The sequence below is a fragment of the Ambystoma mexicanum genome, chromosome 4p (genome assembly GCF_040938575.1).
Source record: "Ambystoma mexicanum isolate Mex_15411 chromosome 4p, UKY_AmexF1_1, whole genome shotgun sequence".
Lineage (NCBI taxonomy): Eukaryota > Metazoa > Chordata > Amphibia > Caudata > Ambystomatidae > Ambystoma > Ambystoma mexicanum.
The window spans coordinates 1,113,667,223-1,113,689,784 of NC_090927.1; the positions used below are offsets into that span (position 1 = coordinate 1,113,667,223).

General features: G+C 40.2%; 1 protein-coding gene across 1 annotated transcript in view; it reads left to right on the forward strand.

Moving 5' to 3' along the window:
• Positions 1–22,562, forward strand: part of FNDC1 (fibronectin type III domain containing 1) — a 962,270-nt gene that overhangs the window by 438,655 nt on the left and 501,053 nt on the right. Inside the window, exon 9 of the mRNA XM_069606705.1 lies at positions 3,555–3,673. Coding sequence (XP_069462806.1) covers positions 3,555–3,673 — 119 coding nt within the window. The remainder of the gene's footprint in view (positions 1–3,554; positions 3,674–22,562) is intronic.

Sequence of the window (22,562 nt, forward strand, 5' to 3'; positions counted from 1 at the left end):
TAGGAAGTCCATTTTATTGGTGGGGATGAGGTTGGACATGTCAAGGGCAGGGATGGGGCGGGATCTGGCATTGATGAGCGCTCCTGTGAGGCTTGTGGTGGTGTTTATTTTTGTATTGGGGGTGTAGGTGACCTTGTAAAGTGTGATTTTTGGGCTAGCCGAGGATGTAGAGTTTGGTGTAATGGGGTCTTTGCCTCTTACTATGGTTGCTGAATCTCAGTTGGAGTTGGTGAAGATGATGGCTGGGGTTACTAACATGACAGTAGCGTGAGAATAGTATGTGGTGGCTTCGCGCTTTTGGATGATGGATATTGGGGAGACCGGTTTTAGCATTGTGTTTGTCGAGTATGGCTGGGCAGGGTTGTAGCTGTATTCTAATGGTGCCGGGGGAAGGGGGATCTCCCAGTGAGGTGTGCATTCCTCAAGTTGATCGTCGGGGTTGTAGTTTGCAAGTATTGCTGGCATGTAGCTAGGCGGGACGCTAGTCTTCCATTTCGCTTGTCGAGTGAGCAAGGTTGATTAGGGATTATAGTCAGCTTGGGTCATGTGTTTTTTGCTGTAGAGGTGATGCTGAATGCATATGCCTTGGGTAAGACGGGTGATGATGGTATGTCATGTTGAAAGGGGCCCCTAGGGGTCCCTTACGTCTATGGAAACAAGGCAAGTCACCACACACGATAGATACGCCAGACACAAGGTTGTATTCCCAAAGCTAGGGTTTATTGCAAAGCAAATAGTCTCAGTTGGCCAACTCGGTCTCACACCCCGCAACGTGTATCTCTAGACCTCGAGGGCTGCAAGAGAGTGAATTACGTACATCAGTTACATATATACAAAATGCATATCATACAATCAGCTATGACATGTTTAACACCCCCCTTTATTGGGTTTCTTTGAACTCGGTGTGATGATGGACACTTTCGACAATTATGACACCTTCAAATATCTATTCTAGTAACAATATGCAATTTGCAAGTGCGGAGGCATCTTTCAGTTGTTGAACAGAACACAGTTGTTCTGTTCTTGGAAGCGAGCTACATACGGGGGAAGAGTCACATTCCAGACCTTGCTATCTATGAGGTGCTATTCGTGTCCTGGGAGCCGACACGCTCTACAGGGCTCAGTAATGGGGGGCCGTAAAAAGAGCATAATTCAAGCCTTTAGCTGCTTTATTCTAACATATTCTACCATATAGCGAGACTGGCTGGCAGCTGCGAAATGATTAAATGCCCTGCAGCTCTGCTTCAAGGCTACATTCGGGAGGGAGCCGGGCATTCCTTCCTGGCGCTGCCTACGTTGTGTTTCAACAAACTCTTGCTATCCTCGCAGCCCTGCGGCCTTGTCCTTTCACGTGCAGACAACAATGTTTTACAGTCGAGCAGTGTAAGCAGAAAATGTGCTGCGAAGTAATAAGAACAGAAAGCAATGAGCAATGGTTAGAAAATAAAATGGCAATCCTTGTTACATCAAAATGGTCCTTCATTGGCAAACTCGGAAACCTATATGTCTGTCATATCGTGCATGAGACGCTTGGCCCACGGCCGCCAACATACGTTTGCCGTCAAATATGAGAGGTATCCATTTTTCTAGACTGACAATGTGAGTCAAGTAAGTTGTTGGACATCCTTAGGGAGAGTCATTGTTTATAGTTGAGGGTGACATGCTATGAGTGGTTGATAGGGCTGATAGTCGGAATCCGGTGGCTCGAGGATTGGTGGGGCCAAGCAGGGGTAAGGCCCGACCTTATGAGTGGGCTTTTGGTGGAGGGTGGCATTGCAAGGTGACTCACTGGCGTGCCCGGCTGGATGGGGTGCATTAGTTAAGTTGTATGGACATCAATGTATCTAGATTTGGTTTAGACAGATATATTTGAATCAGCTTTTATGAGCTAAGGATCTGAAATGAGTTAATATCAGCTGGAGGTGAGCACGATTTAGAGTCTGTTACTGCAGGCTAGAGTGAGCACAAGGGTGCATCTAGGTTCAGTTTAGGCAGACACATCTGAAGTCAGAGCGATGACGGGCGCAAGCACATCTAAAATCAATTGTTGCAAGCTAATGTAAATGCATCTAGAATCAACTGTTGCACGCTAATGCGAATGCATCTAGAATCAATTGTAGCAGACTACAACAAACACATCTGAAATCAAATTGTAGCAGACTAAGGTAAGCACATTTAAAATCAATTGTAGCAGGCTACAGCGAACACATCTAAAATCAATTGTACCAGGCTAAGGTGAACACATCTGAAATCAAATTGTAGCAGGCTAAGGTGAACACATCTGAAATCAAATTAGCATGCTAAGGTGAGGCCATTTAAAATCAATTGTAGCAACCTGAATAGATGAATACACAAATAGCAAGAGGGGGAGAGGAAGGAGAAAGAGAGTTAGAGAAATAGAGAGGGAGCGAGAGAGAGAGAGAGAGAGGGGGTCAGAAAGAGGAGAGAGAGCTAGATATCTAGCTAGATGTATAGCTAAATAGATAGGTAGATAGATAGGGGAGGAAGGATAGCTCAGGGGCCACACGTTTGTCTTGGAAGCAAGACAACCCAGCGCAACACAGGTTTGAATACCGATCCCACGCTTAGAAACCACTCGCTGGTATTAAGCGTGTTATAAAAGTACAATTATAATATTATAATATATAGACAGATGCCTGAATGGATGAATACACAGCTAGTGATAGGGAGGGGGAGAAGGATAGTTGGAGACAGAGAAAAAAATAGAGAGAAAGAGGGAGATTAGGGGGACGGAGAAGCAGAGTGAGGGAGAGAAAGAGGTGATGTAGATATCTAGATAGATAGAGAAATGCCAGAACTGAATAGATGAATAAACAGATGGCATTGGGGGGGGGGAGTTAGAGAGAGGAAGAGGATGAGAAAGAGGAGGGATAGCTAGATATTTAGCTAGCTAGATAGATGGATAGATGCATTAATAGATGAACACACAGCTAGCAATAGGGAGAGGGGGAGGGAGAAGGAAGTGAGTTAGAGAGAGAGTGAGTGAGAAAGAGGAGAGATAGCATGATACAGGATTCAACATTTAGGGGGAGCTGGGAACACTTGGTTAGCTAGACACAAACAGCTACCAGGAGCTACCTTTGGCTCCCCAGGCCAAATGATGCTGAACAAACTTACCTATGTGGATTTACCTGTGCGTGTTTGGGATAATCTATAAATACACTCTAGGACAGGTCTATATGACATTTGAAGTATGGGGGGCCATACATAATGGACACAATGGTATGTTTACATCTTATGTGGAAGTTACATCTTATGTGCTAGCTCCTTGTTCCCCAGTTGTAGCTCCTGGTCTCTTGGTTAATGCTGGATACCCAGGAGCTGCTTTTAGCTCCTGTTCATCTAACCTTAATTTCCATCCCTCTAGATAGATGTATAAATGCATGAATAGATGAGAGTGTGAGAGAGAGAGAGAGAGAAAGCCAGAGAAAGAGAGAGAAAGAGAGAGAGAGAGAGAGAGCGAGAGAGAGAGAGAGAGAGAGAGAGAGAGAGCAAGGATAACACAGGCATTGATGTTGCATTGACTCTTGCAGATAATAATGGAAGACCAAATCTGGCAACAAAACAGAATACAAATGGGCAAACCTTATCCAGTAATAACGGAAAAACAAATGGACAGAAGATAATCAATGGACCTCAAGGAACAAAGTGGGTAGGGAATTCTTCTTCAAAATATAACACATTCTTCTATGTAATGTTCTCTGCATTCGATCATAAATCAGGGCTGCTTGAAAGTCACACAATAATGTGCTGATAACTACTGCTTCAAGGGTGGGAACATTATTTTCTTTTCATGCCATGCTAAAAGAAAATGCAGTCCAAGCACATTTTTCGTTTTGGCTCGTAGTTGTCACTTCAGTGACAGATATGTGGCAAACCTTTTTACATAGTGTGAAAACAGTGGGGAAGATTGAATTTGTCACGCTCTCTCCACATTCCTGGCATTGTCATTTGTTACTATCAGAGCGTGCAGCAGTTTTATTGGCTGCTCTTGCAGCCAATCTGATAGAAAGAGCTATTTATTCACTTAAAACATCAATGACTTTACTAACATGTTGTCTAGCTGTGTGGTTAGAGTTTAACTTCTTTTATCTCAATCTCTTGTCCATCCATTGCAAACTAATGGGACATAAAGTCACTGGTTTGTTTAACAACTCTGAGAAGTGATAGATCTGTCACAAACAAAAGGAGAAGGGAAATAGCTCAATACATTGGAATAGAAAACATACCGCGGCAAAGTAACAGTTTCAGCTTTTGGCACAGGCATCTCATGTGGAGTCTTTGTATTTGTAAATTATAGGTAATTTTGAAATTTTAATTGTTTTACTTTATTGAACCTTTTCATGAAGTTTGATGCTTGTAGTCAAAACAGTAAAGGACAAAAGTTGCATGCATCACTTTTTAAATACAATGTAAAACAATGTAATGTGGGTACAAAAAGGTGCATGTATGCATGTTGGAGGTGGTATAGTAAGCAGCAGGACATGTAATGCACTGTGCGGCATGTTATAAAAAAAGTGTATTGTACATTTGTTACAATAATAACAAACCCCTTAGCAGAGATACTTTTGCCATCTGAGTGAGATGAGCTTTTGTTCCATTTTTAAATGTTGGTATAATATAGGTTGATATCACTGTCCTTAGGTATGATAACCTGAGGAATTGGAAGGACCTCTTATGTGACAAACACACTAAAACATACAACATCCTTTAACTCAATTTATGTTCATGGAAAATATTTAATATGTGTGACTAAACAGTTGTCCAACATAATAAAGTTGAATTGAAAATACGTGGGATCATAACATTCTTGCAAAAACCAAAATAAATTCTTGTTGAAAAATGTAATCATATCTAAAGTATCATATGCATCTTCATGATACTAATTATCTATTGTGGTTTTCTAAAATATCTTACAGTTCGATAGCATACAATTAATTATATTAATTTTGCATATTTTTAAGTGTTATAATTTTTCAAAACAAAGTTTCCTCTAGAAAATCTAGAGTCTTACCCTGTTAGGCCATAAAGAGTGTGGTCTGTGTGGATCAGCAGGGATTACATTTTTTAAAAATATTTCTTTTGGTTTTTGCTTTATTTATCCTTTAGAGCATACATTTCTTGGAACACTGCTAATTGTGGTAAACCTATATATATACATATTCAGTAAAAAAACGGTGTTAAAGGGACGTTATGGTTCCAAGTAAAACCGAAACCCCCTGAAATTCGCCAGTTATGGTAAGCTAAGCAACCATAACTCGCGCCTCCACCGTGCACTGCTAAGACTAACACCCAAGACATCAAAGATTACATCACAAATATCAGTGATGACATCACTGATGACATCACATGTGCATTTACTTTTCATACAAGGGGTTGTGAATGTAATTTTGGCAAAAAAGTATCAGGGATTATCGGGAAATGTGTAATAAACTACATACTTCATTATGCAATTTAGTGTTCTAAAGAACATTCCATTGCAGTGTTCTTTCTAGTACAGGAACCTCACCTGCTCATACAGAAATGTAGGTATTGGCTGCAGCATACACCACAGAGGTGCTATATTTGTAATTTTCCAAAGTTATATAATAAAACAGTGAATGCTTCTGTATCAGATTTTTCTGTACTGTGAAACATGTACTAAGTAGCTAATAATGCATCACTTACTACATATTTCTACTAATACACACAAAACATAAATAGATCACAATGCATACAAATATGGGGCTTATGTATGGAGAGTAAAGTAAGCAAACATGAGGCAGTATCATTAGCAACTGTGTATAATCGACATGATTGTTTTCACGTACAAAAATGATTGCTGTATTTCAGGCCTGCTTCTTCCCCTATATATGTACATCAAAAGATGCGATTAAATTCTAATTGTAAGAACATGTGAGAATAGCAATATCTATAAATGTAATACCTTTTGATAGTTAAGTTTCTGACTGTCAGTAAATAAACCCACCTGGCCTAGATATGGCAGTGAACAAAAAAGAAGGGGCTAGACATGTGATGTCATCGGTGATGTCATCAATGATATTTGTGATGTCATCTTTGATGTCCTGGTTGTTAGTCTTAGCAGTGCACGGTGGTGGCGCGAGTTATGGTTGCTTAGCTTAACATAACTGACGAATTTCAGGGGTTTTTCGGTTTTACTTGGAACCATAACGTCCCTTTAACAACATTTTTTTACTGAATTTCATAGGTTTTTAGTAGCGCAACCTAACCATAACGTCCCTTTAACAAAGTTTTTTCAGTGAATTTCATAGGTTTTTATTAGTGCAATTTAACCATAATCTCTGCAAACATCTGACTTTCTTGCAGACCTTCCACAGATTGCCACATGACCATATGCTGGTGTCAATGTGTCACACAAGGGGTAGCCGCCTGACAAAGTTAGACCATACTTTAATCTTAGTATGCGTTTTAATTGAGTTTAAATAAGTGGTGTTAACAAAGATTCACCACTGGTTTATACTTGTGATGAAGTCTAAAGCCCCCTAAGGGGTAAACAAGATCAATAGATTAAATTGTATTGGTAAGCTCTGTGTGCTTAAGAGCAACAGTTTTTATTCATTAGAAATACAGTTTTAATTACTCACAGCTTCCTATATCAAACCAGCAAAAATAGCAAAGTGCGGTGTCCTGATACATAGGAAGGGCAAAGGACAGAGGAGCTGTAGACATTAATAGAGCATAAGTCTCAAGTCTGTTCTACAATCCAAAGAAAAGAAAATGCAAATGAAACAAAAAAAAAGGAAAACACAATAAAATAGTAGTGCTAGGTTTATAACAAGTGGCTGCTTAACATCATTTCTTGAGTAAAAGGTTCCTTGCAGAGCTAAGCAGGGGCATCAGTAAATAAACAAACTTTTTCTTTAGTTTCAAAAAAGGTGCCCCATTTCAAGAGTGCTGTGGCAAGAGCAAAGCAAGACAGACTGGTGGATGTTAGTAGGAAGTGTACATTTATATATAGGTCAAAGGCAATTGTCCTTCAGATGCCATATAGTTGTACACTGATTTGAGATCTATCGGTGACCAATCCTCGGTCGACGTCAGGAACATGAAATTCCCCAAGGTGTATGGTGGGTCCATAGTTATAGGTACTGGACCCTAGGACGTTTCGGCTTCCAGTATGGGTGCCTTATTCTGGGCCAAAAAGAGGATTGTATCTCCCTAAAGTTGGTGAACATTAACAGAAAGGAGGAGGGGGAGAAATTAGAGACTCACAGGGTATCCTGTACCCATAGGTGGTATCAGTATGATGTATAGAGTGGGTGTCCTGTATAACTAAAAGAGAGAAACACTCTCATTAAAAACAACATGAAAACAAGCCAACCTTGAGTTAGGGTCCGGGGGAGGAAGGGTGGGGGGATGGATGGAATAGCAGCTGCCACCTCGTCTGGTGGTGCTGTGTCCAGACAGGAGAGCGAGGGCAGCAGCAGGTCAGATCCTAAGGTGGAGTAGCAAAATAGTACCCCAGTGTACATCTGGAATAAACCAATATATGTATCAGATTTGCATAGACCCTGGATGGCAGACGTGCGCAATACAAAGAGAGGGTGGATCGGGTTCCTACCTGGTGTGCAGCATGATGACGTGTCCGAGAACCCGTACGCACTTCACAATAAAATCTGTGCTTCGCAGACAGTTTGGAACTGCATTTTCTACTGATCTAGGAACTTTCAACTTCAAAATTTCCCCTGCACAGCTCCAACACCTATTCCTACTCATCCATTAACAACCTAGTAAACAGTACAGACTTTTACCAAAACTGCTATTTATCTTAAAATGGCATCAGCTAAGGCCATCCCTCCCCCCCAAGAGATACCACCACTGCTGTGATCAAGGAACATGAGAAACACTGCCCCCTAACTTAGAAATAACACACGCGCAACATTTTCCCTTGTCCACCTACCCCTCCATATTAGTGTTTGGTTGCTCTTCCCTCATTTCCCTCCCCACCTTTCGTTCTCAGCTCTCCTGCCAAACAAAATACATCCAAAAACAACAGACGACATATTCCTTTAGGAACCACCTTTCACAGTTAAAAAATAGAACTAAAAAAAAAAAAAGCATAGACTCCATCTACTTTATACTTCTCATTAAAGTACATAGACCCAATAAGATGTTCCAACATTTCCATTTCCATTTTGTGTTATGCTAATGGGAATATTGGGGCGTTCATCCTCCGTTCCACGGACTGGAACAGTGGATACCGGCCCAGCAGCCCAAGTTATCAGCCCAAGCGAAGCGAGGGTGGATAACAAGGTCTCTGGATCATTACCCCCCATTCCAGCCCCTGAAATGGGGGATGAAGGCCATTAGCAGCCTATGTTCCCAAAGCGGTATCCCGGGGTAGTAAAAAAGAGGATTTTCGTCCTAAACCGGGACGCGTCCCGGTTTAGGAAGGAAAATCCTTTTCCAAGATGGCCACCATGGAAAGGGAAGGCGGGGGTTCCATACAGGGCCACTCTTCGCTTTCCATGGCAGCCTGCAAAAGGCAAAAAGAAAACCCTATGACCATATTACCACGCGCACATTTTTCTTCCCTTTCAAATCTATCCTAATTTCGAATAACTGTACCACAAAGCCAGTCCCAGGTGGACATGGCCACTTTAATCCTATGTTCTGTCCTTTCTGGTCATGGCCAGTCACCACATTGTCCGGATCATGACCTTATTCCATGACCTGGACATTCTGGCCACTGCCCATGGCTTCAGCCTACCCCTCAGTCACTAAAGCTATACCGCTATTTTGCCACATTTGCAAAACCATGCTTTTCGATCCTTGCCAATGCGCCTTATGCAAGTTTGCTGGAAATCCACCCACTTTTTATTTTTTCTAAACTGTCAAATGAATGCACATACAATCATCATATAAGCTCTGCACAAAATCCCACCAATCTTTGTAAACTCATTCGAAATCACGTCAGAAATATCCCACCCATCATCATCACCCTTCACCTCCCCAAACATGATTTCATAAGTTTCACAAGTGCAATGCTCAGAAAATATTATTGTCCCATGTATTTTTATACATACGTTGATCTATCGCAAACATTTCCAATTCACCTTACCTCACTTTTCCTCTTTTAAAAACATACCAAATCTGGCAGCAGGGCGCGTCCATCTTGTGCGATTCTTATCCATTGCTGCATCTGCCTAAGGAAAACTGCCCTGACATCACTAAATCATATGCCCCGCCCCTGACCCTCACATCACCAACCATAGTGATATTCTACACCTTTCTCGGTGACGTTCCTCTTCAGCGTAGCCAAACAGGTCCATAATCACCTACGTGACGTCACGCAGAACCCGAAAATCAACACACATCGACTAACAACACAGCACGTCACAATTCGGAATATTAAAGCGTTCTTTAAAAGAAAACAATAACACTGTACAATTCATAAAGTACTTTTATTTCACAATAAATGCTCCGAGACCATCGACTATTCCCATATTCAATCAAATTGCAAATTTGTTTCTTCGCTTGTGATCCAAAATGTTAATTGTGAGGCACATGTTGTTCTTTTTCCGTACACAAAGTGTTCATTTTCAATAAAAGAACCAATTGGGTCGCACAGTGATTTCCAGGGCTTCTACATTAACTTGGGCCTAGACCACCATAAAGGATGTTATGTTACTCCTAATCGCCAGTACAGCATACGGGCACATTGGTCCTGGGCGATCGTCCCAAAAAACAGTCACTGTGATCCAAGCGTTGACAACTATGTGCAGCTGCCGATTGAAGAAGCCGTCAGTTGGCATCTGGAATCTATGACAATCGAAGAAAGGCAGGATGTAGCTATTTGGAAAACATAACAGAAAATGTGTATCAATACGCAAACTTTATTACAATGTAACTATTGACTTTTTAATTCGGCATAGATTTTAAACTAACGATTAGCACACACATCAAACAATCTCAACAAAGAGAAAACAGCGTAGAAACTGATACACAATTCGATATGGTCATACATGACATTTTATTGAAATATTAGCATTGAACCTGGGTGAACCTAGTGATAGTCTACATGCACCTCGATCCTGCACTCCCCATAACCACGTAAAAAAGGCAAACACACAGAAAGATAGTACTTGCGTTACATTGCAATAGGAAACACAGAACAAACGAATACAATATAACACAAAATTAATCTTCAGATAATATGTTAATGCCCGTTCCGGTATAGAGTCGTCAAAATCAAACTTACATTATATTCACCATTTCCATTCTCTTGGTGTAAGTCAGACCGTAACGCTCACTGCGCTCGCACCAAAGATTCTTCATGAACTGAATTTACATGTTCCTTACACACTTTTGGAATGCATAACCTTATCAAATGTCATTATTATGAACCTCCTCTCATTGCATTCCTTACAGAATATTCCCTTTCTCTCAAGGTCAAAATACAATTGAACCTTATACTTTGTGTCCCATGCGTGGGCTTCCTTAGCTCGCAACCAAAAAATCAAAGCTGGTGACCTTCACTCAGAATCTAAATACATTCTCACTTTGCAACAACATGGCTCAACGCATCCATGAGAACTCGTATTCTCATACACGTGCAGGGCCCCTCTTTCCATTAGACACTGCAGGTGGCTGCCTCAGATGCCAGACTCTAGCGGGCGGCAGTCTGACTCCATTGTTATTTTAAATACATTTTAACACAGACACATTAGTCCTTCGCCTGTACTTTATGCACATTATATTGTGGAACACCTCCAAATGTACCGTATGACTTTCGTGACAAAAAAACACCTGTTTTTTGCTTCTTGCTGCCATATCCCATCCTCATCAACCCTCACCTCCCCAGACAGTATTTGATAAGTGTAACAAGTGCAATGTTGTGTTTTTTAATATGTTTTTGCAGCGATGTCCGCGGACATCAAAACACTGATCCAAGATGGCGGGCGCATCAGAACAATCTGACGCACTTCACGCTCTTCACCACCCAATCAGCGAATGTGTCACATGCCTGGGGACATGAGGCGACCGATTAGCCAAACGATATCTTGCCCGCGGAGTGAACAGGGAAGTGTGTCCGCGGAGCGGACATAGATATCACTAATTTTTGGAGACCTACTTTTTGATCGTTTTAAAAAGAAATACTTGACGGATTTTCACCAAATTTACAAAAGCACGCTTTTGAGACCAAGCCGCTGCTCCTCCCGCAAATTTGGTGAAAATCTGTCCAGCGGTTTGTGCTGTAGGTGTGCGCAAAGTTTTTCCCCCATTCAGTCTATGGGAAAAAAGAAATTTTGGGACCCCCCTATAATTCCCCCCCAAGACCAACCCTCACCAAACTTTGCAAAAAAATTCAGAGTGGACCATATACTTTTTTTTGCAAAGTTTGGTGAGGATTCGTCCAGGGATACCGTGACTGTGTAATATATATATATATGTATATATATATATATATATTACATGTGGACACAGATGTAAATACACAATAAACAGGCAGGTAGGGGGACTTTTTGATTATTCTTTTTGATTATGCACTCTTTATGTATATTGCTACAGAAAGCAACTTCTCCAGGATTACCAATATGTTTAATAATTATTTTGTAGATCTTGGCCCCTGAGGAGTTGTATGTTTGCCTGTATTTTGGGATTGAACAAGAATGTTATGATCCCGCATATTTTGAATTGAACTTTATTGTGTTGGTCTACTGTTTACTCACAAATATTGAATCTTTTCTATGAACATATATTGAGTTAAAGGATTTCTTTGTAAAAATCCTTGAATGTATTTTCACACAAAGGGCCCTACCAATTCCTCAGGTTATCGTACCTAAGGACAGGGATATCATTGTATTTTCTGTTCCACAGTGAAAGTGAAACTCTTTGGCAACAGGACCACTTATCTTCTAAATAAGTGAGTGGTGCCTGCTCAACTAGAGTTTTATTACAATAGAGGCAATCATCAAATCTAATGACCATCCATGATTTGACCGCAGAAGCAAGTAGGGGTGAGTCAACCCCACAATAATCAAAACCGCCTGCATGCGAGATGCAGACACCTTTGTACAGCACAGGCTCAAAGCAAAGAGCTATCTTAAATGAACTCAAGGTGGTACATCATGGTGGCAAACATTTACCGTATACAGAAAACTTGTATAATCTTGTTCATTGTGGCATTAAGAACACCCTGGGAGTGCCCAGCCAGACACTAAAGGTGCCTCTACCCCTAATATAGCTGAGAGAGCATTTATAAAGTTGGAGACGATGTAGGATCTCTGGTAGGAAAATGCACTGATACACGCAGCTGTAATGGAACACCACTCTTTCTTGGCATCATAATAGTGTTGCCATGAAAAAGTTGCCAGGTAGGGAACTCTTTTTCCTGAGCCCTAAAGTTCCTTCCCCAAATATTGTACGAGGGGTATAATTATATATTATTATCTCTGATCATATAATATTGGGGGAAAGTGTTTGATTGGCTGGCAGGTGCATTTTTAGGGAAGTGTTGCCACCTGGCAGCCATTTTCATGGCAACATTATTACTGGAAAAAAGTGCCTCTATATCCCTTGTCTACCCCCACTCCAAACAGTATAACGCACAGGGGCACTCCCTAGGCCATTCCAAGTTGCATACTGTACGTACCTGACCTTTAATGGTAATACCTGCCAATGATTTTAGTACATGATCATTTCATTTTTATTTTTATTAGGAACATTTATAAAGTGAGAAAAAGAGGCACACATTAATTGCGTAGTGCTGTGCAATCATTGAAAAACAATAATTTGCAATATTGAAGAGGAAAACAACCCGAAACCCAGGGCTAAGGTACAGTAAAAAAAACATTGAACGGAAGGAAATTAAACTGTAAAATGAAAAATATAAAAGCTCAACTAGAAGAGAAAACTAGATAATGATTTAAAACTTTTTAAACGAAGATGAAATACCAATAGGAAACAAGCTAAAGGTAAAGAGAAAGGAAATGTATTGCCGAGGAATCAGGCCAGAACATTCGAGCCTGTGAGTTTGAGTTTTAAAGGCCATTTGTGTTTGGACCAGAATATTTGCCTTACGAAGAAATGTTGAGCAGCCCCTGGAACAATTTACTTTGCTCGAAATCAGCATGTGGTAAATGCAATGACATGTGAGCGAGGCAACCAAGCTTGAAAAGTATACATGCATAAAAAGGCAGGAAGTGCAGAGAATGCAGGATAGGGGTATAGGGGTAGCATGATGACATGTCCTGGTTCACACAATCACTTTGGCTACTGAATGGAAGGCAGTTCTATGTTCTTCAATCGCCAGGTTCTTTTTCGCAGAGTTTTTTGCTGAATATTTTCAACCGCATAAACAAATTGCATTTTTTTTGTTATTTGGGGTGTTTCCCCCAATCCCACCTTGCCTATTATCTAGTCCCTATTGCCCACACATCAGTACCCCTTATATCCCCTTTCCCACCCCTGCATATTTTTCAATGAGTTTTTTCAGCCGAAAATGTTCATTCAAAAAATCCACAGAAAAAACCCTGCCGATGTAACAATGTTGTAAACAAACTTCCAAGAGCATCCCGTGATAGCACAGCCAAATACATCATTACCCTCCCATCAATATGGGGTAGTAACCCATGCCTGAACCATTGAACGAAAATAGCAGGAAGAATGGGCTTTAAAGTTGAATCAGGGTAAGTATTGAACCAGCACAGTTTGTTGGGAGACATGCACATGCATGGACAGTTTAGGGTCTAGTAGAAAGCCAGTGACTTTGCAAACTCAGAGCAGCACCATACCGTCAGCAGGTCATAGTGATAGCCAAGCTTGCAGTTGGCTGGAAAGCGTCTCAGAATCAAAGAGCATAAACCTTGTTTCTAAAGTTTAACATTTTAAGTGGATTTAGGCTATCCATGACTAGATCACTGAGGGACAAAGGACAATGCACTGGACATCCTTTTGTGACGAGACATGAAGATAAGGATTGCGTGTTGTCGGCATACTGATGGATGGAGATGTCTGCAGCCAGGGCCCCCAGAGACTCCATTTAAAGATTAAAAATTGTGGTAGACAGGCCAGACCCCTGAGGCACACCACACCACAACGGCAAGGTATGAGCTGTGTGCAGCCATGATGGAGTGTAGTGCCTCTTGTTCCACCATGTCATTCGTCTCTGAGAGATCCAGCATCACAAACAGGCATGCATCGCCACCATCAGCAACATGGAGTATATAGTTCACAAAGTGGGGCGTGGAATTTTTGATACCATGATCAAAAACACTATTCATAGAGAATGTGAAGCTTTCCTTGGGCAATGAGGTCCTGCACTCAGAGTAATACTGTCTTTTCTAAATATATGCCTAAAAGAGAAGACTAGTAATAGAGTGATAATTATTGAGAGATTATGGGTCAGAATTATTTTTTCTTCAAAAGTGGTGTTATAAGCCTCAGTTTCAGTTGGCTTATGAAATGACCCTTAATAAGAGAACTATTTAAAATATGTTGAAAAGGTAAAATGAACTCCAATGAGAGCTCTTACATACATTTAGTGGGTACAATGTCACCTGAGTAACACGTAGGTTTTAAATTGGAGAGTACACTGCAAGGGTCATTCCTAAAAACTTGTGAAAAGGTATCCATGGATTGTCCAGTACAGGTTAGCAGATTGCTGCAGACATTTGTTAAGCATACAGTTAGGTATTGGCACCCTCGCAATTTATGTGAAAGTGTAAGGGAGGGGTAACCAATTTCCACTTTATACGTTGTGTATCTCACTCCTTCCCATTTTGAAATTGGTCCCACTAGAGTAAAATAATTGGGAAGTACCCATATCTTATATAGCTGCAGACAGAGAAGTCAGCACATCTGGAAATTCAGCCCCAATCAGGCAGAAAAGATTCCATTCTTTGCATTGAGCCCTGGACTGTTTCAGAGAAGAAGACTTTGTGCGATCAATTGATTTTTCAATTAAGCTTTTTCACAAAACTATGGCTGATCTCAAAATGAAGAAGTTCCCCAAATATTTTCTAATTTTCTATGATTCTGATTAACAATCAAAGTCTGAAAATGCCAGACAATATGTGGATACTTCTGAGGAAGTGTCCTAGGGAAAGAACAATTCTACTAACATTGCCCACAGGATTTTTAGAGTATTGGTCTTCAGGATCATCTGGATTTGAAAGTTTATTCCCTCTGCAAAAAGCTTTTATGTTGGCTTGATTTAATGATGCTGGAGCAGCATGATGAAACATTCTGATAGTCATTTCAGCAATTTCATTTTGACCTTTTGCCACCAAAACTTAAATGAATCCTAAAGGTAACTAATAGGTAATCGGAGCACTCAATTAGGATTGAAATAATTGAAAACCCTGAACATACAATAAAAATGCATTAAACATATAAATTACAATCTGCAAGACAAATGTTACAAATGTAAGATGTCACGTTCAGACTGAGAAACTACAAAAAGTAAATTAAGACAATATCAGATGGGAGAATATATTAAAAGAGTTACATAGGAAGTTTTAGCTGAACTTAAATAGAAGTTCAAAAGAGAAATTCCATCATCATTTAAAAGTTTACAATTGAAACAATCTCTAATGGTAAGAGAAACTCTACCACCACTGGGGTCCTGCCTCGTCACCTTAAAAAAGGAATACCCTATAGGCAAGGTTTCATTAGAACATGGGGGTGATGTTGAAGAAACCAGGTTTTGGTTAAGAGTAAAAGATCCAATTTAGAAGTAACTGTCAATTAAGCTATACCTAGGAAGTGAGCAGGGGCGGAGGAGAAATGTATTAGTGCAGAAGAAACAGTACACGTGGGGGAAAATATAATACTGTGTGGATTAACATCCAACTGAGAGAGATGAGAGAGAGCTGTTTTACCAATTGGTCTCCTTGACTTCACACAATGAATAGGAGCAGACATTTTAATAAGACACATTATTGAAATACCTTCCATATGATGTATTGAATAATGTGAGTACCTGACCATATTAAGGCAATAGTTGGCAAATGTTGCAACTAGCTATAAGGTGGCATAGCTTCTGGACCAGGATATATGTATTTGAATTTGTATTATTTTGAAGAAAAGGGATGTCAATTCTGAACAGAAATGATTTACAGTAACACATTTACAGATGGTGGAGGCATTCCCACGAAGGGTGTCTCTACAATGGCACAAATAGGAGAACAAGTGGTAAGCCAGTTCATGAGGGTGCAAAAAGGTGGGACATATACAAGGGACAAAACAAAACAAGCAGAAATAAATATATACACCTGACAATAGGTGACATACAAAGGTAACATTAACCTAAGTGGGCAAGTGCTTCAAACTAAAGAGGAGTACTATTTAAATTTACAAAATTACATTAAGTGTTACTGGAGGTAGTGGTTTTGTCAGTTAGGGAGAATGGGGAGATGGGAAGGGGGAGCTCCCTCTTGAGCAAGCATGTGACGTTTAAGCCGAGCTTTGAAGAGATCCTCAATTGGGCTGGCTTTGATTGTTATGGGAAGTGAGTTCCAGTTCAGTGGGGTGAGCAGGGAGAAAGAACGGAAGTGAGAGGGGGCACATGGAGGGTATGGAAAAGTGAGGTTGAGTGCAGAGGAGGATAGGCGGGAACAAAATGGTAAGTAAACTGAGATACAATCAGAGAGGTGTTGAGGAGCAAGGCCACTGGTAGCTTTGCAGACTAGGAGAAGGAACTTCAAAAGTGAGTGGTTGTACATGGAGAGTCAACCAACATTGTGTTGGAAAGTAGGAGAGAGTGAGGAGCTGTGTATTCTCTAGAGCACGGGTCCCCAACCTTTTGTGCACAATGAACAAAATGTGCTTATCAAGTGAAATGGTGAGCAACATCCATTCTTCGATTGAACATATTGGTGCACAGTTGGTGGAAAAATGATTGCAACACACATTATAAATGTAACAATTTAAGATTGTTAATAGACCATATTAATTTGCAGTACTTAACAGTTATCTAGACTATGTGCAATTCTAGCAAATGAAATAAATGTGCAATGGCCTTTGCATTCATTTGATATTAAGTGGTTTAAAGGAAATGTTGAGTGGTAAGCAGGACATTTGTAGACAGATGGGGCCTTCAAAAACATAGGCAGACTAAATAAGCATTACCAGAGGCTTTGGGTTCTTGTGCAAAATATTTTCATGAGGTTTAGTGGAAATGTCTAAACAGTAAAATTGGTCACTTTGGGGTTCTGTCCAAGGAATTTCTGGAATCTTTAGTGGCAATGGTGCTTTCATAAGCATACAAGACCGGTAATACTATTCCTCAATCACAGATTACTGTACTGTATTGTGGACGTATTTTTCTTCATGAATGTAATGAAATTTGCATTTCTAATTGAACAGAGAATGATTACTATCCTCTTGAGTTAATTTTCCAATGGCCAGGGTAAGGCTCCGCCAAGATGTCCGACAGTCAGAGGGACTGGTTGTCAATGCCTAAACTCAACAAGGAGGCATTGAAAAGAATTACTAATTCACATGAAATTAAACATATATTTTTCTTAAAACTGTAAATCAGTACATTGACCCCAAAGGAAAGTGTCCCCTTCGTTGAGGCTTTGGTTGAAACTATTCAGAACAGAGATATTGGCAAATGGCAGCCCCAGTTCAGGAGGTCCAGATTATAGAAAGGGATGCCCATTTGTTCCATGCAGAATCTCGAAAAAGAAAATTGAACCATGACTTAATGTGTGGTCTGGACAGCTGGCCAGATCATAAATAGAAAAGGGCATATACAAATTGCTAAAAGACAAAACAAAATGTGTATTGAGAAACAATGGGAGCTTTTAGAGAGGGATGTGATTTTGAAGGACACCACATTTTTTGAAAATTAACTTGGTTCCCATATTGGTGGTCTCCTATTTTGGGAAACCTGTTTAATACAGTTGACTAGACAGGCATTATGCCATCTTCATGGAAAGTAGTGCATTATGCCATCTTCAATGAAAAATAGTCTGATTGTGCCTATATTTAAAAAAGGGTTCCACTGCTGACCCCCACTGTTACAGGCCAATTTCCTTACTGGACATGGCCAGTAGGATATTCTCCAAATGTTTGATGCTCAAAGTTGAAGTTTGGGTTCAAAGTAAAAATATCTTGAAGACCTGCCAAGTGGGTTTAAGGGGAGAGCTTTGTACAGTGGACCACTGCTTTACAGACAGACTCTGTGTCTTTTTTGGGATTTGGAGAAAGTATTTGATTTGATTGATAGAAATATCCTGTGGCGCAAGTTACATTTTATTGGGGTCCCGAATGGTTTGTTAAATCTTATGCAACTGTTCTATGCAGATACCTCAGCGGCTGTCCGATATACAAGGTCAGGGAATTATTCATCGTTTTCTCCCACCAATAAAGGTGCAAGACAGGTATGCCCCTTGACCACAATGTATTACTTTCAGACTTTGATCATAGTACTTCTCTGCGGAAAGTTAATCCACTCTCTCTGAAGGGTACATCTTCAAGCGTGCTTCTTTACACGGATGTGGCCGCTTTAATGTATTTAACTCTGGCAGGTCTTCAACAGTGCCTTTTATATGGAAATGACTATTCTGGGAACCGTAGTTTTAAATTATATGATAAAAACAAACATGATGGTGTTTGGGAAAAGGGGGAACTGTATAGCTGTGTTTTCAATGAATGTAGAATTGAGGAGGGAATCTCATATTTTTTTGGGGGTCCTTCTCTTCTCGAAAGAGCAGTGCTTGGGCCAATCATTTTAATAAAACAGCTGAAAGGGCCTTATTAAGGATTAAAGGGATCTTACCATTTTATTTCAAGTTTGGGGTGTTCAGATTGGGCAAGTGCCTGGAGGCATATACGGCAAGGTTCTGGTTCCATGTTTTTTTATGGCTGCAAAATCTAGGGTTACTCGATCTGTCATGTCTTGGGGTGGTGTAAAATAAATTCCTGCACCATATAGCAGGTCTCCCTCCAGGTACACCTGGAAGCACATTATGAGCTGAAATAGTGGTGCTCTGTTTGAAGGTGATTTTAACTTATTTTTTAAAAGCACATCTGGGATTTTCTGTGAATCATAATGTGAATATTAGTGTAAGCAAGATTGTGGCCTCCCCTGGTAAAGACAAATACCTGTGGTATGGGGAAGGTTGTAAGGCACTGCCAGTTTGGTTTATTGACGGGGGAGTGGAATATATCGACATTTTGCACATTAAGTCAACTCTAATTAGCTCTTAAAGAGGTTGTCAAATGGGGAGAGAAGTACATGTCCATAAAATACATAAGCTGCCCTCCTTAGCCTTATATGCAGACTTTAGGTACTCATATCTGAAAGCAAGGAGATATCTGTGAAATATGATCCCCAAAATGTTAGAGGCTAAGGCTAATGTGTCCCTGTTTAATAAACGAAGAAGGCGTGCAAGGGAAAGTACGAAGTGTTCCTGCAAAATGTCGAAGATTTGGTTAATTCTTTTGTTAATTTGTCATTCTGTTTTGCGTAAGCTCTGGTTAAGCCCCTAGTTTTTGTTAAATGGTATTAGGACATGCATGGAAGCTATGTTTTATATAATTAATTGTAAGGATCAGGTTTTTATATATAGCTTGTTTGAATATGTTAAATCTGCTCTTTTATTCCGGGCTTGTTTGGAGTGAATTTTATGAAATGCGATATATGTGTTTTTAAGTGTTGCAAACTGTTAATGGAATAATAAATATTAACAAATAAATATTGATTAAAACTGTTCAGAATATAGTAGGCTTTACAGATCACTTCACTGGGGCTTTGAGGGTTAACCCCCTAAATTCCTTTGGCATGTAATGGCAAATCGTGCTTTCTAAAGTACCTGGGGCCTGTTACATAGGTTCAAAAGTGGTCAGAAATAAAAATAATATTTCCAGGATTTTGGGGCCTCTCCTCTCAGCACAGAAGGGATTGGTGACAAAATGTATTGGCAATAATTGGTCAAAACTTTGAGCATGTGAAGACCACTTCATATAGGGGCATGGTGGTGTTAACTAGGTATTTGGATTATTCAATTGGTGTGCTAATTATAACTTATTAACAGTAACTTAATTGATTTGAGTATAAGGCAAATGTATTTAATTATAAAAAATGTGGCATGCATTTACCTTGTCTGCCCGTTATCCACGTGCCCGATGGACAAAGTATCAAATGACAACTTTTCCAGCATGTAACAATAAATGTAGGTGACACAAACATAATATTTCTGATAAATGTAATGCACAGTGGCATCAAACATAAACCTTGCTTGTACAAAAAGAGCATATGCAAATTATTTAATAAAGGGAATTTTAGCTATGCATGCCACCTATTTGTCCATTTTGCGCTTACGAGCTGTAGAAAGGAACACAAGATGCCCATTTTCTTCAAGGCACAAACATAGGGACATGGTACAATTATTTTGCTCATTAATGCATTTGCCAGCTGGGCAAAGTATCGGAAAATGACAACTTTTTAATAATGTCACTGCAATGAGTAAGGACATTTTCAGAAAAATAATTTGCATGGTGGCAACAAACTCAAATCTTGCAAATGAGCCAACTGGAACCACAGCAGGCTCATTGGCCAACATTGCGGCACAGTTCAGGACTATGTCCTGGCTATACTGATACCAAGGTCTCATCCCTTAAGCACCTCCTTCTTGACCATGGCCATCAGCAACATTGAAGGGTGCCGTGAGCAACATGTTGCTCCCGAGCTACAGGTTGGGAATTACTGCTGTAGAGGGTAGCAACGTGTAGATCTTTGTTTAGAGGCAGGCAAGAGTAGATAAGAGGGCCAAGGACTAGGATTGAGCCGTAGTCAAGTTTGCTGAGCTCGACAAATAGAGATTGGAGTTTATTAGCGTGGTTAGTGAGAAAAGGACAATGTTCTCAATGCTGAGGAGGTTAATATGAGAAGCAGGGGTGGGGGTGAACTGTTGCAGCTGTAAATTGCTTTCAAAGAGAACCCCAAGATTGAGAGCCTAGGGTGAGGGAGCAAGAAGGTGAAGAAAATAGGCGAGAGGAGGGTAGGGATGGTATTGGAAGCCAGGAGAAAGTTTACTTCAATTTCTGAAGAGTTCAGCAAGAGACAGCGCCTGATTGCAGTACCTGTCACATGACTATGCAATGTCTGTGCAAAAGCCCAAACCTTTGTAATTGACAATGCTCATTTAAAATAGTGATATAATGGTAATTTCTTGACCATGTTACACAGAAGAGAAGCAGGTGCAATCCAAAACTGGCGCAGAATTGCACATGGCACTTTCTGGGCTAGTCATACATTCTCCCTGAAAGACAATGCACTGGTGGCCAGTAGTTTAAGGTGCACATTTTAATTGCATTGGGATGGTGTGAATCTGGGGAAGGAGAGGAAGGTCTACCAGGGAAAAGTACTACTTTTGAGCATCTCATTGGGGATAAATATTGTCGCACAATGCAACGAGATGGCAGCCAATACCTGTATTAAGAGGGTTTATATGCCTCTGCACCTGCATTTTAGCATTGTCTCCTACTACATCACAGACTGCAGGCATGAGATGTTGCTGAATCCAATGGTTTACCCAGAACTAGGTAATGAATGGGAACACATTCTTCACATTTTCCATAGCTTGGAATTCATTTTTCCACCAAAGGAAAGCAGTGTAAATCTTTGTGAGTTAAGTATGTCATTTATTTGTCTGATGGCACTTCTGGGGAAGATTCTGAGATAGCTGTTTATTGAGGTTTGAGCACCAAACTCAATGGTCTGTGCTAAAAACTACTCTTGCAGTATACCAAAAACATTTTTACCAGATCATCTATTCAAATTATTCTTTATTTAGAACACTCTCCTTTAACACAAAGGGCTTGCTTTACAAAAGTGTTTTTCAATTGAAAATCCCATTGAAGAATGCTTTGTAAACAGGCCCTATAATGGCATCACTCGTAAGCACACATATGTTTACAGACATATAACATGTAATCCATGTAAAGATTTTCAATTCTATATAATTGTTTTTTTTGTATTTCAGTTAAAATTATTTCATGTCCAACCCTAGTTTATGAACAAAGTATGGTATTCAGTGAAAAAGTTGCCAACAAAAATGTAGTTAATTAAAAGATTATGATGAAAAAACCTCTGCAGTGAAAAACTTGGCAAGCAAAAAGTAGTCCAAAAACATAGGTGGAAAGTAGCCAAAAATGTGATGCTGCTTGGTTAAGTGTTGGGGTCAAGGAGGGATTAGTGGGATTATGATTAACTGGGTTAGGGTTAGGATAGGGCTACGGGTACGGCTAGGGGTTAGAGTAAAAATTGGGCTAGTGATGTTGATGGTTAGTTAGTGGTTAGGGTAGAGTAAGTGTCAGGGTAAGTGTAAAGTTAGGGGTTATGGTAAAGCTAGGACTAATAGAGTAATGGTTTAGGAAACTGTTGTGAACAGGGAAAGGGAGAGGGCTGGTGATGTTGGTGTAGGATAGGAATTAGGATAAACCTAGGGGTTAGGGTAGAGTAAGCATTAAAGTAAATTTTTCGAGCTGCGGTTAAGGTAAGGCTAAGGTTAGGATCAGAACAAGGGTTTGAGTTAAGGCCATGGCTATGTCATTTATGGTGGTGA